Genomic DNA, 15556 nt, shown 5'->3' on the forward strand with positions numbered 1-15556 from the left:
AGATCGGTCCTTCCTTACAACATGTCCAAAGTACGTTAGACGGAGCCTCAAAATTCTTGCCTCCCAGGAGCCGCCCGGTTTAACCCTTTCTAGGACTAAATGAAGGCTGCATGCATTAGTAAGAATGAAAATATATTTTAAGAATAAAAAGTATGACTTAACATTGTTTCATTGTTGACTTTTATTCACAGTAGTCACATATAAGTGCTATTCTTATCGCTTCTCAGCCTTTGGCTAAGATCAAGTGTAGTATCTGTTCTTATCAGTTTAATAAGTGCTATTCTTGGGTGAGGTTCCCTTTACTATTATGAAAGGGAAATATGCCCTTAAAACAAAAACAAAAAAACAAACAAAAAAACCCCACAAACCAACAACAACAAAAAAACCAAAAAATACAACAACCCTGAAAGACCAGTATCCTGTAGCCCCAAATCTTCCCATATTTAAAGTGGCCCAAACTCCTTACCGTCTGCACAATATAGATGACTGTTGCTGCATAGCGAACTGGTTTGTTGAATCTTAGTTGTAAGTACTAGACAAAATAGAAAGAAAAACGTGCAGAGTCAGTTGAACTGTAGACAAGAGCTACCAAAAAAGCTCTTTTTCTCTGTATTTCTCTGAGAGGTTCACACAGGCGATTTTTATGCTGTATAGTCTTAGAAAGGATACTAGTGCTAGAAAGAATACTTTGAAAAAATATTGGGCTTCAGATTTTCAGCCCAGCATTTTCCTGTCAGACACTCTAGGGATTTTTTTAATCCACACAGCCTCCATTGGTCTTTGTGTTCTCTTCCTTGGGTTCCTGTAATCACTGCATAACTTTCTTTTAAATTCCGATATTTTATCCAGTCTATTTTATTCTTTATTCCAGGCTATTTTATCAACCACACTAACTTCGACTTTCCTAATGCAGAACCCTGACCCTGTCAATTTTTTTGCTCTGTATCTCTAAGCATACTCTATTGTCAACAAAACAAAGTGCACGTTCTTGATCTTGACATTGTAAATCCTATTTTGTCTGACTCACACTCCTCCTACCTGGAATCACGTCACTAACCCATCTGCCAGTGGTACTGTGCTAGTCTGCATGTTGCTGTGGTGCTGGAACAGGGTCACCTCTACTTCAAACACCAGCAGGCCATCCACAGTGGACAGATGTCAGCAGAGCTTCCAGCAGACTAAGAATAAAAGCATGGAGATTTACTCCAGAAAAATCAGCCCATGAAAACCTTATAATCACAACAGTGCATTGTTCAAACAGTACCTGAAAACATTTAATTTAACTCTATTATGCAGAAGGTCATCATGAGTCAGCATCAACATGATGATAACTAATAACCAAAAGAAACAACTTCACATAATCTGTTCTCCAAACAAAATGAGTGCTAATGTTCAACCAACACATTTTGTACTTTTCAGATCTTTTCTTTGTTTAGGTAGACTTTTCAATGTGAGAGAGTCCAAATTTTATTTTCACTTTTTAATAATCTCTCCAATAATAATTCAGGTCCTGTGGGAGCACTTAGTAAAATTGTTCCTGTGGAACTTACTTTCCTTCATATACTCTCCTATCTGCTTTCTTACAGGTTTCTTTGTTGTGTTTATAGATATTTCTCTCTCAGCTTCATGTGACTACTTAAGATAGTAACTTCAACAGAAGACTTTAATCTTTTCACCATTCTGAAGTTAGACATCCAAAATCAATGTCTATAATGTCTATGGGTCAAAACCAGGGTGGTAAGCCTCTGGAGACTTAAGAAGAATCTATTTCTTTTCTCTTTCCACTTAGGACTACCAACATTTCTTGCTTTCTGACTTCATCACTTGAATCTCTGCTTCTCTGGTTTTGTTGCCTTCTTCCTATGCTTCTTTCATATTTATATATGTAATTATGTTTCTTCAAATTTATTGGAATGGTCAAGAAGAGGTTCATGTCAAAGGAACTTGGTCAGCCCCATCTACAAAATTTCTGAATTTTTTATTAATTAATTTAATTAGTATATGTCATGTAAAATAACATTTGCAGGCTCCAGAGTTTAGGCCGTGGATTGTTGTGTTACTGTTGTGTACTGTCAAGTTGGAACTGACCCATCGCTGACCTCTGGTGGTTTTGCGGAGACAGTAAGTCGCACATGAAGAGGTTGTCCATCCTTCTGCAGAGCAGCTGATAGGTTTGAACCACATGCCTTTAGGATTGCAACACAGTTTCTTACCACTAGGCCACCAGAGGTCATACACTTGGTAAAGTATGAGACTTTTATTGACCAGACTTACACTTCTAAAACATGGAACTGTATCGTATTTTATTAGCATCATTGCATTCTGACGTATGATAAAAAAATATGGTGAAGTCTATATTGTCTAAGACATTATAGGGTAAAAATAACTAGGCTTCCATACATTATTTTTAGAAGACTAGACTCAAAACTAACTGGAAGGAAAAAATACATTTAAAATATAAAAAAAGACATTATAAAGACTGCCAATATTAACAAGTGTATTTACAGATAAAAATAAAGTAACCAGTGTGATTATACTACAAAGAGGGGCAACAAGGTCACCATATGTATATCAGTGTATATTGAACCTTATTTATTGATATAAATCAGAAAACAATTTCTTACGCTTTCTGGAAAATGCTAGGGTAAGGGAACTTTGACCATTAAAAATTACCAAGTAAGTGGATATATCATTTCTAATGGATTTTCTGTTGGTGGTAAATATTTCATATCTGAATTCAAGGAAAATTATTTATCTTAAAGACTAACTACTGCTTTATAGTTATTGCTAGGAGCTGCACATATGTGGTGTTCTGTGACTTAAAATTACCATTTCTTTGAAATCCTTCAGGAAATTCCTCTTGACAGAATCCTGATTCTATATTACACTAATCCACATTTTCTCACTCACTCTGCTCAACTTTTACCTTATTATTTCATGCAGGAAGAAACCTACTGTGTTTTCAAGTCCTCCTTCTTCATACTGAAAAGATTCAGTAGACAAGAGTCATACTATTGGCCAATGACAATGTAACATTAATATATAGGTATAAGAAGGCTATTATTACAGAAGTAGGAAACTCGGTAAGGACTCAGTTATCACAGAATAAAAAAATATGAAACCCTTACAAGGACAGCTTAGGCTCACATCTCACACCTCTATCAAGGTGTTTACTGCATTAAGTCTTTAAGTCTTGATTTTTGTCAAAAATGTACCGTTCTAAGGATCAAGTGCATAGTGTGTGACAATACCAAGAATGGGACCTGGAATATAATGAAAGGCTAGTTATCTTAATAGTCACTGTCTGTAGCATACATTTACAACTAAGTGGCCATAGTTTATCAGCACTCACTGTTCCAGCACATGTTGATGGCATCTTAGTGCACCTGTGGCGATTCCCTGGAGGCCTTTATCTGAGCCTTTGCACAGAACAAGTCGGAAGGCCTGGCATGTGTCCTCCTTTGAAGTTAGCCAATGACTAAATGGAGTTAGATAAAATATACTCCAGGTTCTTGGCCTCTCAAGGAGAACACCCATAAAACTTCTCTTCACTGCCTCCCAAAGTTTACCAAATCAAAAGCAAACAAATCCATGGTCACCAAGTTGATTCTGATTCACAGAGACCCCAACGGAACAGAACCATGACCCATAGGATCCGCAAGATGATAAACCTTCACAGAACAGATTGCCTCACCTTTCTCCCACAGAGTAACTGGGGGGTTCAAACAGCCAATCTTTTGATTGGCAGGAGAATTCTTTTACCCCTATGCCAAGTGAGAATGAATTCCAATTATTCACATTAATAATTTGCTTAAAATATGTCTTTCATTGATTTCCTTTTCTTAAAATATTATTGAGCACTGGTGGCCTGGTGACAAGAGGTTGCACAACAATCCCAAAGGCACGCTGTTCGAGGCCACCGGCTCCTCAGAGGGAGAAGGTTGGCCAATCTCCTAGCATGTGATTAACTGCCTCTGAAAACCTGCTGGAGGTCAGCTATGGGTCAGCTCCAACTCTATGATACACAACAACAACAACAACATATGTTATTATCCCAATTAACGATTGGGGCTTACTGGAAAAATTTGCATCTTCTCCCCTAAATGATTTTCATTTGAATCCTTGTCTCAGGATCGGCTTCTGGAGGAACCCAACTGAAGACAGTGATAATTCTAGTAAATTTTATTCAAGCTGAGACTTAAGATTAAAATTAAAAATATGTGTGCAATGAAGTGCATCCTCTTGGTGATAGGAACACTTTTCCTACAATATAAAAAAGTGAGGGTAGCCTACTGGAGGATAAAATTAATTATAATATTTACAGATTGTTCTGTATGAGGTCCCAAACCCATAAGTCACTGCATGGTTCTGAGACCATCAGAGGAGCATTACTGCTTTCATGAGTAAAGCAGAGCCCAAGTCAAAGTGCTGATCCATGTGATTGTGAGAAAATAAAAGTGTTAATTTAAGAAATTTATTTTAGAGTAGTATGCTTTCAGCATAAGGTGGTTGTTGTAATGTGCCATGGAGTCACGACTCACAGCAACCCTGTGTACAAAAGCCCTAAACCCTGCTCTATCCTGTGCCAATCTTACTGTCTCTGACACACCTACCCCCGTTACCCCAGTCACTAAATCAACCCATTTCATTGAAGGTCTTCCTTTCCTACAACTGTCCCTCCAACCTCCCAAGCATGACATCCCTCTCCAAGGACTAGTCCGAAAGTATTGAAGAGCAATTGCAATCATGTCATTGTGGAGACTATGGTGCCATGGTCTTTGCAATTACTTAGTACATGTCAGAGAGCTGGACAGTGACTAGGGATGCTAGAAGGAGAATTGATGCCTTTGAGGTGTGGTGCTGGAGAAGAGTATTGAATATGCCATGGACTTCTGCAGCATAAAGTAACTGATAAAAACTTGGTATCTGAAATGGAGAACTGCTGGGGGGGGAAGTATGAAGTACTGGCTTTGCAACTGAGCACTGAATGGAATCAACAAAAAAGCAAAGGGGAAATGGTTTCTGAAAAATGGAAGTGCATTGAAGAGACTGCAATGGGAATCTGGGGAAAGCTAATCTTTCTGTTTCATTCCACTAAATCTAATAAAACTAGGGGGACAATAGGATCCTGAGTAGTGCAAGTACTCCTAATTTAAAGGATGGTAGTTCAAATCTGTCAAAAGCCTTCACAGGATAAAGACTTTCATAAAGATGGCAGCCAAGAAAACCCAGTTGAGCTATTCTACTCTGTCATAGTCCATTTGAAGACATTTGACCTTCAATTTGTTGTTATGGTTTTAAAAAGAGAGCATAGAAAACCAAGGAGCAGCCTTTGGAACAAAATTCTGGCTGGTAGCCAAAAGACTGACAGGTCCAATCAATCCAGTGGCTCTGTATTATAGAGACGTGGTCGTCTTCCCCAAAAAAGATTATAGCATAGAAACTCGTTGGGGCTCTTCTACTTTGTCACCTGGGTCAGTATAAGCCAAAATTGACTCAAAGATATTTAACAACATAATTGGGAACAATGTGCTTTTGAAAAAAGATCTAAGACCACAGATCAAACTCCTTCAAATCTATTTTGAGCTTTGCGATTATCGCATTCTTTGATCTTAGCCTCTGACTTCTCACCTGTGAAACAAAAGACATAATTCCAACTATAATTCTAGATCTAAGCAAATGACTATGAATTTTCGTAAAACAGCACAATCATTCTCAAAAGCCAGCTATATTTTACTCTTAAGATGGAAATGTCATGTTATATTCTGCCCAAATCCCACAATAATCTATATATCTCCTAAAGATAAATCTTTGTAATTAATTCATATTCTCAATAGATTTCATTCAGACTTTTTCAGAGTATACATTGCGAATTTTATACCAAATATATTGTAGTACTACTTACTAGACTGAATTAATACTCAATGAGAAATATTTTAAGCCTGCATATATATAATCCTAAAAATATACTACATAAATTTAAAAGATAATAAAAATAAAATAATTTACTAAAAAGATATGTAATCTGTATACTCAGAAACTACACAATATCAGAGTGAACCATTATGATGAAAAATATTTCAGTGAAGAAAAGTAAGTAGTTCAAATATCCCAAGCTAAGTACAGGTAAGCAGAACGATATAAATAATGTTAAAGGGAAACACAAATAGATTGAATGTATTAGTATACGAGGTTTTTTTAAAAAAAAGGAAGGTAATAGTCTTTACTGACATGGAGAGAACATGACGGATAAGACTAATTATAAAACTCCCCAAATGGAGATGATAAAAATGTATACTGCAAATGAGCTCAGCCAAATTTATAACTTGCTGATGCGGACAATTTCCTATTCTCTGTCATGGCACAGGGAATAATGTAGCTCAGGTGACGTGTCTTCAGTGGTGAAATCACACTACTTAGTAAAACATCGAAATAATTTAGGAATTGTGGCATAACACTCACTCTCAAACTCATGACTTGAAAAGCAAGGATTTGTTCTTGTATTTCCGTAGGCAAGCTGAATGGCTTAAAAAACAACAGACTCAGCAATGTCTTCAGGAGTCCTGGTTGATTGGGAAAACCTAGGTTGTATTTATATTTTAGGGAATGCTGATGAGCTCTGGGGATGCAGACATATTACAGAAAGAAGTATAAATGTAATTATTTTCCCATATAACTATATATATATTCCTGGTGATTTCAGTAAAGCATTATATGGCCTTCAGCCTGATGACCCTCTTCTTCAGAGGGGACTTTGATGGTAGATATTTGGGATCAGATTTTTAATGGAACTATAATTTACGAACTTCTAGAAATGTATATTTTTACAAATATTTTGTTAGGTTCACATATTTGCTTAGTAGGCAAATCCAGCTTTACAATAATCCTCTGAATTCACTCAGCTTGCATTAATTTAAAATATATAGGCTCATTGTGAATCTTAACATCATGACTTACTAAGTGATGATGCATAAAGAAAATAAACATTTTTCCCAGAAACCAACTTATACTTAAATATTGCACATACAAATTCAATTTTAAAGATCTTTCTATTGATGCTTATTGCAAGGTCAAAATTCTACTGCATCATTTCCACTTATCAAAATAATTCTCATCTTCATATTGTTTAGCAATTATGTCCCATCAAAATATTTTATAATTTTTTCTTTCCTCCTTAAAAACTAGCTTAAAAACAATATGGATTAAAGTGCTCTCTGCTCTGTTGTCTGCTTGGAAAGGTCATTAAACAGAGATACACATAAAATGAGTTCTCAGTAAACTTTGTTCACTCTGTGATCTTATTTAGGTGACTTATCCGTAATTCATTTTTCTCAGCTGAAAAGTTGCAGTGGCTATAATACATATTCTATTTGCTTTTCACAATACAATGCTAACAACACCAACAACTTCAACTCACGCTATTTGAGAACCACCTACAGGTTAGACAGTACATTGGATGCTTGTATAAGGAGGTCTGGTGCCATAATCTATAGTATGTACAAAAAGGTTCTCATTTAATCCTTGAAACATTCCAATTGACTTAACATTATTATTTGCATTCTACAAATCAGAAAAAAAGTGTTTTTGTATCTAAAACTCAAGCCCAAGTTTTTGCCCAATAATATCTGATGCCTTTCCATGACACAAATTGCCCCAAATGCTAATGAACATTTTTAAACTACCTGGTATTGCCATAATTATAAGTACTGTTAGAAACAAAACCAACAATAACAGCAACAAAAAGTGCAAATGGAGAGAAAATAATAACCCCTCCCCAAACAGATAAGAAGCTGTGTATATTAGTTGTTGTTTTTTTTTTTCTTTTTTACCTCATAAGTACTGGTGATACCAGATCTGTAGAACACTGGAAGAAAGAGTTCAGATGTGAAGATGATGACGAAGGTGTATGCAATGAAGAAGAGCACGAATGATGCCCCAAAACGGTAAACCTCCGAGGGGGCCCCCAGGATAGTGACAGCAGACATGAAGCTGGCAGTTAGAGACAAGGCCACGGGGCCACAGCTCATTTGTCTCCCCCCGACCAAGAACTCCCTAGAAGTTGCCTTTTTTCTCTCTTTGATGGCAAAGAATACTCCAATTCCAGAAGAAATGACAAAGAGAGCTGCAAATACCACATAATCCAAAATCGCAAAATTCTTCACCTCCATGTTGACAAATATGTGATCAGAGGTTGGCTTCAACCAGATCTTCACATAAAGATATTTCCAGAAGCAAAGCTCAGGACAGCAGATCCTTTGCCTAGACTGTATAGTCTATGAATTCCTGAGGAAACTACTGACCAGAAGCCCTTGTCTTGATCCTGAGACACCAAGTGATTATACTCTGGGGAGTGTGACTGCAGAGAATCTGGCTGTGATAGTGAGGATATTGGGACCAGTGGATAAAGACTTGAAATCTGAGCTGTCTCTTCCTCTCTTAAGGTGCATTGCTACAGAGAAGGAACTCAAATATGTTCTGAAATTAGCAACTATTGGGGGTGGAATGGACTTGACAAATATGTTCTTTTATCTATTAGGTGGCTTTTTTTTCTCTTCCTCCAAAAGTTAAACATTACTGGGAAACAAGAAAGTAATACAAATATCCAGTTCAGCATTTTTAATTAGAGAAATAGCACCAACAAAATAAACACAAATAGAACCCAGGAGTGTCTTTCTTCTGACTAAATGAGGGTGGAAGATACATGCCCTCAACTGCCTGTGGTAGTGAATATGGAGGAAAAATTCTGACTTGCTCAAAAGAAGAATGAGTGGTGATATTCTTTGACAAATCATCCTACCTTTCTAAAATTCATCTGGAACACAGAGGATTGAGGGCGAAAGGTGGACAATCTCCTCTGGTGTAATGCATAGTCTCAAAATCCCCAGAAGGTCAGTTCCAACTCATTGGCAATGAGTTTAAATTTTGAGGGGTTTTAAGCATCTTCAACATCTGAGCTGCTTTTTCATGAATTTTTAAATGAAAGATAATTTTTACATAATTGACATTTATTTGAGTTGATCGGGGCACTTCTGAAAATAACAGTTGATTCTCTCTTGTCTGTCATTGTCCTTGATATGTTGTTGTTGTTGTTGTTGTTGTTAAGTGCCGTTGAGTCATAGACAACTCATAGAGACCCTATGAACAAAAGACCTGAACACTTGTATAACTTTGGTCATTTCTCCTTGTTCATAGAGTTTCCAGAGGCAAGCTATTTCGGAAGTGGACTCCACTCTTGCTTTCAAGCTTGTTTTAATTGGGAAACTCCACCAAACACTGTCCACCACCCTGGGTAACCATTATCACATTTGACACATCCTTGTCACAGTGTTTAGCATCACAGCAACCTCGAGTTACCTCTGTACAACAACGCACAGATCAGTGCTATACCACTTTGTAGAATGTTTGACAAAAAACAATTTAGACCAGGCCTGAGGGCCACAGATTAAAATCACCCACTTTGGACTTGGTAGCATAACTTTCTGTGGACTAGGCCAACGTAGTTCTCTCTGTGTTGCCATTGTTATAGTTGTTAAGCTCCATCAAGTCATAGACAACTCATAGCGACCCTGTGAACGAACAACCTGAACACTTGTATAACTTTGGCCATCAATATAGGAAGTTCAAATTCACTGGCAGCTCTGCAGGAGAAAGATGAGCAGTCTCTTCTTGATTGCTTTATTGACTCTAAAAATCCATTGGAGGATCAGCTAAGAGTCCGTCTAACTCAATCAACCTATCTGTAAATATCGATCTATCTTGTCAAGCATTTTTTGTGACTCTCTGCTTTCCTCAGTATGATGTCTTTTCACAAGGACTACCCCCTTCTGACCACATGTCTTTTAACAAGGACTCGTCCTTCCTGACTAGATGCCTGTTTGAGACCAAGTTTCACCATCCTTGGCTCTAAGGAGCATCCTGGTTGCATTTACTCCAAGTCAGACTTGTTTGTTCTTTTGTCAGTTCATGAGATACTATGTACTCTTCACTAACACCACAATTCAAAGGCATTTATTCTTCTGTCATCTTTATTCCTTATCTACTTTTCAGATGCATAGGAAGGAATTGAGAATATTATGGATTGGATCAGGGACACCTTAATCTTTCAACTGGTATCACTGCTATTTAGCATTTTGGAGAGGTTTTTAACAGCAGTTTTTCTTCATGCAACACATTTTTTGATTTTTTATTTTTGCTACCATGAATGTTGATTGTGGATTCTACTAGAATGAAGTTGTTGACTGATAACTTCAATATTTTCCCCATCTACCATGACGTTCCTCTAGGTCTGTTGGTATTTTTGGTTTTTAGAGTCTTTGATCTTCATTAGTCAATGCTTCAAGCCTTTTTCACTTTCTACAAACAAGTTTATCTCTTCTGCATAATGCAAGCTATTGATGAGAACTTCCTCCAATTCTGATGCCACATTTTCCTTCAGTCCAGCTTCACAAGCAGTTTACTCAGCATACAGACTGAAAAAGTATGGAAAACATTTGCAACCCTGATACACACCTTTCCTAATTTTAAACCATGCAGCATTCTTTTAATCTGTTAAGACAACTGTTTCTTGGTTAATGTATAGGTTTCACATGAGCCCAATTAAGTGTTCTGGGATTCCCAATCTTCTCAATGTTATTTATAGTTTGTTAAAATCCCAAAGTCAAATATATTTGAATAGTCATTAAAACCCAAGTAAACATCTCTTTTTATATATGTTCTGATTTCAGCCAAGATCTATTTGACATTTACCATGGTCTCTTCAGAATTCTTTTTAATAGCTGGTGTTAAATCAGTTCCTGACATAATGGTATTAGCACTCATGGTAGCCTTCAAAACCTAGTCATTCTAATTTCATTCATAGGAGCAAAATATTTCCTAATAACACACCTATGATTAGCTGGAGGGCAAGCCATTGTGATTTATAAAGATTATTGACTCATTTTCAAAGGTAGGTTGTCATATTTTTCTTTATAGACTACACTAGTCTGGAAACTCCACCCTTCAGCATCAAAGCAACATGGAAGCTTCCACTCAAAGATGGGCTGGCTGTGTGTGAGTGTATAGTTCAGGAGCAAAATGTAGATCTTCCACATGAAAGAATTCTACCACTGAACCTTGATTTCCTCTCCCTACTTGATTTGAAGCCTTAGAGAGTGGACTAGCCAATTTTTAATTTGTAGCCCCCAGCTTTTATCTAATCCTTTTCTCCTTCATTTTTTACCAGTTTACTCCATTTATCTGGAGGCACTAAGTTAGAATTAGGATTAAAAAAAAAGAGAGAGAGAGAGAGAAATCTTTGTTCTGCTCTTGTTAGATTCTCTGTTGATTGGCTTGAAACATTGCCCCCCAGCAAGTCTTTGAGAGGGAAGCCTCTTACCTTTGTAGTATTTCTTCTCTCTTGAGAGATCTTGCTCACATCAACCTCTGTGAAACCTTCCTATTCCGTGAGTTTTCTCTGCATTGGGCATCCTTCCCTCACTCTCCTCCTTCACTCCCACAGATCATGTAGGAAGTAGCCTTCCTGGGCTCTACGTTTAATGCTAACTAAAACGTCCCTGGTCTGGATCACAGGAGAAAGTTGAAGATATACAGCCTGCGAAATCTTATGGAAAGTGCAAGGGGACCCGTCCTGGGGAGGGTGAACACAGGCTGCTCCTTGGAGGCAAGGATTTGGAAGCTTCGTTTGACATACTCTGGGCACTTTGCAAGGAGGGACCAGTCATTGGAGAACAACATTATGTTTGGGAGGGAGGAGGGACAGCACAAGAGAGGAAGACCCTCGATGAGATGGATGGTCTCAGTGTCTGGGGTAATGGGTGTAGGTGTGCCAGAGACAATAAAATTGGCTGAGGATAGGTCACAGTTGAGAGTTGTTGTACATAGGTTCGCACTATAAGTCACAAGTGCTTCACTGACTCATAACTCAAATATATAAACTTAAAAAGCCCCAAATCCTCAGCTAGGAATTGCAATGTAGCTAATTTTCAATTTAGTAACTGATAGCTTTCTCTGAAATTGTAATGGGAAAAATATTTGTTCTGCCTTACAGATGCATAATAAATTTTCCCGAGGCAAAAAAAAAAGCACCAAAAGAAAGTGTCATGAATTAAAATTTATTTAATAGCACTAAATTTTATTTTACTTTTACTTTTTAAATAATATTTATGCAGGTCTGTAGGAATGGCTCAGATTGTAGCTAGTCAGTTCTTTGAAAATAAAGTGTGACCTATAATTTTCAATATATAGTAGCCATTATAGAAAATCTATTAAAAAATTTAAAAAATGTAAAAAGTTGTAAACAAAATAGGCATACTGCACAAAAAGAATTGGCTGGCACAGAAAAATTTATTGAGATAACATGACCCAGAGGCAATGGTGACTGAGATGGAATACCAAATGATATATTTCAGCAAATGGATGCTACCCTGAATGTGATCAGCTGGTTGTACCAGTAAATCTGGAGGACGACTACCTGGCCAACTGACTGGAAGAGAACCATATTTATTCCTATTCCAAAATAAGATTATCCAACAGAGTATGGAAATTAACAAACAATAACATGTATATCAAACAAAAGTAAAATCCTGCTGAAGATTATGCAAAAACAACTGAAGTAATACATGGACAGAGAACAGCTGGAAGTGCAAGCTAGGTTTAGAAGAGTCTGTGACACTAGGGACATTGTAGTCAATGTCATAAGGATCTTGGCTGAAAGTTGAGAGTACCAGAGGAAAGTCTGTGTTTCTTTGACTAAGGAAAGCCATTTGACTGTATGGATCACAACAAATTATTACTAATCTTAAGAAGATTAGTAGGAATCCCAGAACATCAGAATATGCTTATGGGAAACCTGTATTTGAACCTGGAGACAGTCATCAGAGTATAGCAAGGAAACACTACATGGTTCAGAATCAGGAAAGGAATGTATCAGGGATACGTCATGTCTCCATACCTTTTCAATGGTCTATGTAAATAATAGACCATTTAAAAGGCTGGACTTTATGAGGAGGAATGTGGCATCAGGATTAGAGGAAGACTCATCAACAACCTGCTTTATGCAGATGACACAATCTTGCTTGCCGAAACTGAAGAAGACCTAAAGAGTTTACTGCAGAAGGCCAAGGACTGCAGTCTTCACTATGGACTGTAGCTCAACATCAAGACAAACATTCTCACCACTGGAAAAAATGGTAGCACCATAATAGGTGGAGAAGAGATAGAGGTTGTTAACAATTATGTTTGCTCAGCTTCACAGTCAACATTCTTGGCACTAGAAGGCAGGTAATCAAAAGACGTATTGCACTAGGAAATTCTGCTGTCAGGGCCTCTCCAGAGTACTAAAATCAATGTCATTCTAGAGACTAAGGTGCAACTGATCCAAGCCATAGTTTTTTAAATTACTTGCTATGCTTCAGAGAGTTGGAAAATGACTAAGGGTGGCAGAAAGAATTGATGCCTTTGAATTGTGGTGCTGGAGAGGAGTATTGATAATACCATAGATTGCTGAGAGTACATACAGGTCTGTTCTGGAGAGGGTGAAACCAAGCTGCTCCTTGAAGCCAAGGATTTTAAAGCTCAATTTTACATATTTTTAGTATGTGTCCAGGAGGGAGAAGGGCGGAGGGACAGTACAGGAGAGAGAAATACTGGATGAGCTGGATTGACACAGTAACTGGAACCATGGCAGTAGATGTATTGGAAGCAGTGAGATTGGCTCAGGATGAGACAAAGTTCAGAGTTACTGTGAATAGGGTTGCGGTATTATGAGTCACAGTTAACTCGATGGCACATAACAATCAGAACAGCACAAAGCCAGAATCGTTGCTAGTTGAACAGAGGTAAAAATCGCATTTTTTAAAATCATCTATATTTCTGTATAAATCTTTCCGTGTTTGTTTAGTCTGGATGTAGTCTTGACTCTCTGCTGAAGTCTACGAATTTTGAAGTATTGTTGTGGTTGTTCCGTGCTGTCAAGGTGGATCCAACCCATTGCTGACCCTCCAGTGGGTTTCCAGAGGCAAAATGTCATTCAGGAGTCTATCTTACTCTCACAGAGCAGCGAGTGGATTCCAGCCTTATGTCTTTGAATTGGCAACGTGACTTCTTACCGCTAGGTCACCACAGCTCCCCAAAATGTAGGTGTTTCATTAAAGGTGTTTTAAAAGCTATATAATACAGAGAAGTGCACTATTAATGAGCTTAGAATGGGGAGGGAACCCAAGAGTACCTTTTTGAGTTTCAATGTCTCCTTTAGTTTTGCAGAGTTGATATGATCAGCGTTAATTGAAAACTAGATCCTTAATATTTTACCCTTAACCTTGGCTTGTAATTAGTTCTATCATGAGGTATTCTAATTATATAACAGGATTTTGTTAATAGTGGGTTCAGCAGAAAATTAGACATCTTTTTTTTTACTTACAGAGACTTGACAACTACATACTTAATATTAACGCCATCTAAGGGTTAATGTTCAATCTAAAAGTCACATAAACAACTTGTACAAGTAGGGTGAATAATGTACAAAATGATCTCCTTATATCAATGAGATCCCAAGGTTAAATAGCACAAACCTGTAACTGAAGAGTCAATAAATACAGCTGCTTTTGTTAGCTTTCACCTGGAAATAATATTATAGTATTTCCTTTAGTCCAGTATTTTAAAGGGAGTACCATGGATTCATGGCAAGAGTTGTGCTGTCAACTCATTGGCAACCAGTTCAAATCCAATAGAAGCTCCAATGGAGAAGGATAGGCAATCTCCTCTCATGAAAATGACAGCATCTGAAAACTGGCAGAAGGCTCATCTATGAATTGATTTTTATACAACAACATGTAACATCAACAATTATTTCAAGGCAGTAAGTGTAACTGGGATGTGAAAGAACCACTATAACTCTTAATATGAAATGATTCGTGGCTTCAGCATTTCATCAGTTACAAGACACAACATCAATTTATTACTAAGGACAGGCCACATTTCTCAGACCTTTCTCAATGAGTCATCTTGTCATTTTGGATATGCTACTTAATTGTCCTGTTGTTCATAGTGTTGCTATGAATCAGTTAACTCTGTAGCACCTAACAAGAATTTAATTTATCTGAATCTTAGCTTCCACAATTGCAAAAACTATAGTAGATAATGTTAATTATTTGAAATGAAATTTTCTTTTCAAATACTTTTATGTTACCTCCCTTGATCAGCTAGTTAATGTATACTTTACACCACCTTTCAAATCATCTCACTTCTCAAATTAATTTTTTTCATGAAATCATCCCTCTTTCTCTCTCTCTCTCTCTCCCTACATATATATATAATGTATATAGTGTGTGAAGATGATATATGTGTGTTGTGTTACATATATATTTTAGAGATAATATATATGTGTGTATATATCTATACATATATACACACATATGTATACATATATGTTAGGTGAAGATAGATATGTTGTTTAATATATATTTAGGGATAGATATATGTGTATGTGTGAGTGTGTGTATATATGTGTATATATACATATAAATGTATATATAATGTATATACTTATACACACGTACAT

The 15556-nt window shown here is 37.0% G+C and overlaps 1 protein-coding gene across 1 annotated transcript in view; it reads right to left on the bottom strand.

Moving 5' to 3' along the window:
• Window positions 1-8175, bottom strand: part of SLC5A12 (solute carrier family 5 (sodium/monocarboxylate cotransporter), member 12) — a 52639-nt gene extending 44464 nt beyond the window's left edge. Inside the window, exons 1-2 of the mRNA XM_006883710.1 lie at window positions 7830-8175; window positions 467-532 (exon numbers count right to left, since the gene is read on the bottom strand). Coding sequence (XP_006883772.1) covers window positions 467-532; window positions 7830-8168 — 405 coding nt within the window. The 5' untranslated portion in view covers window positions 8169-8175. The remainder of the gene's footprint in view (window positions 1-466; window positions 533-7829) is intronic.
• Between the last annotated feature and the right edge of the window lie 7381 nt (window positions 8176-15556).

This window comes from Elephantulus edwardii, unplaced genomic scaffold (assembly GCF_000299155.1).
Source record: "Elephantulus edwardii isolate Elephantulus edwardi_28Jun2011 unplaced genomic scaffold, EleEdw1.0 scaffold00029, whole genome shotgun sequence".
Lineage (NCBI taxonomy): Eukaryota > Metazoa > Chordata > Mammalia > Macroscelidea > Macroscelididae > Elephantulus > Elephantulus edwardii.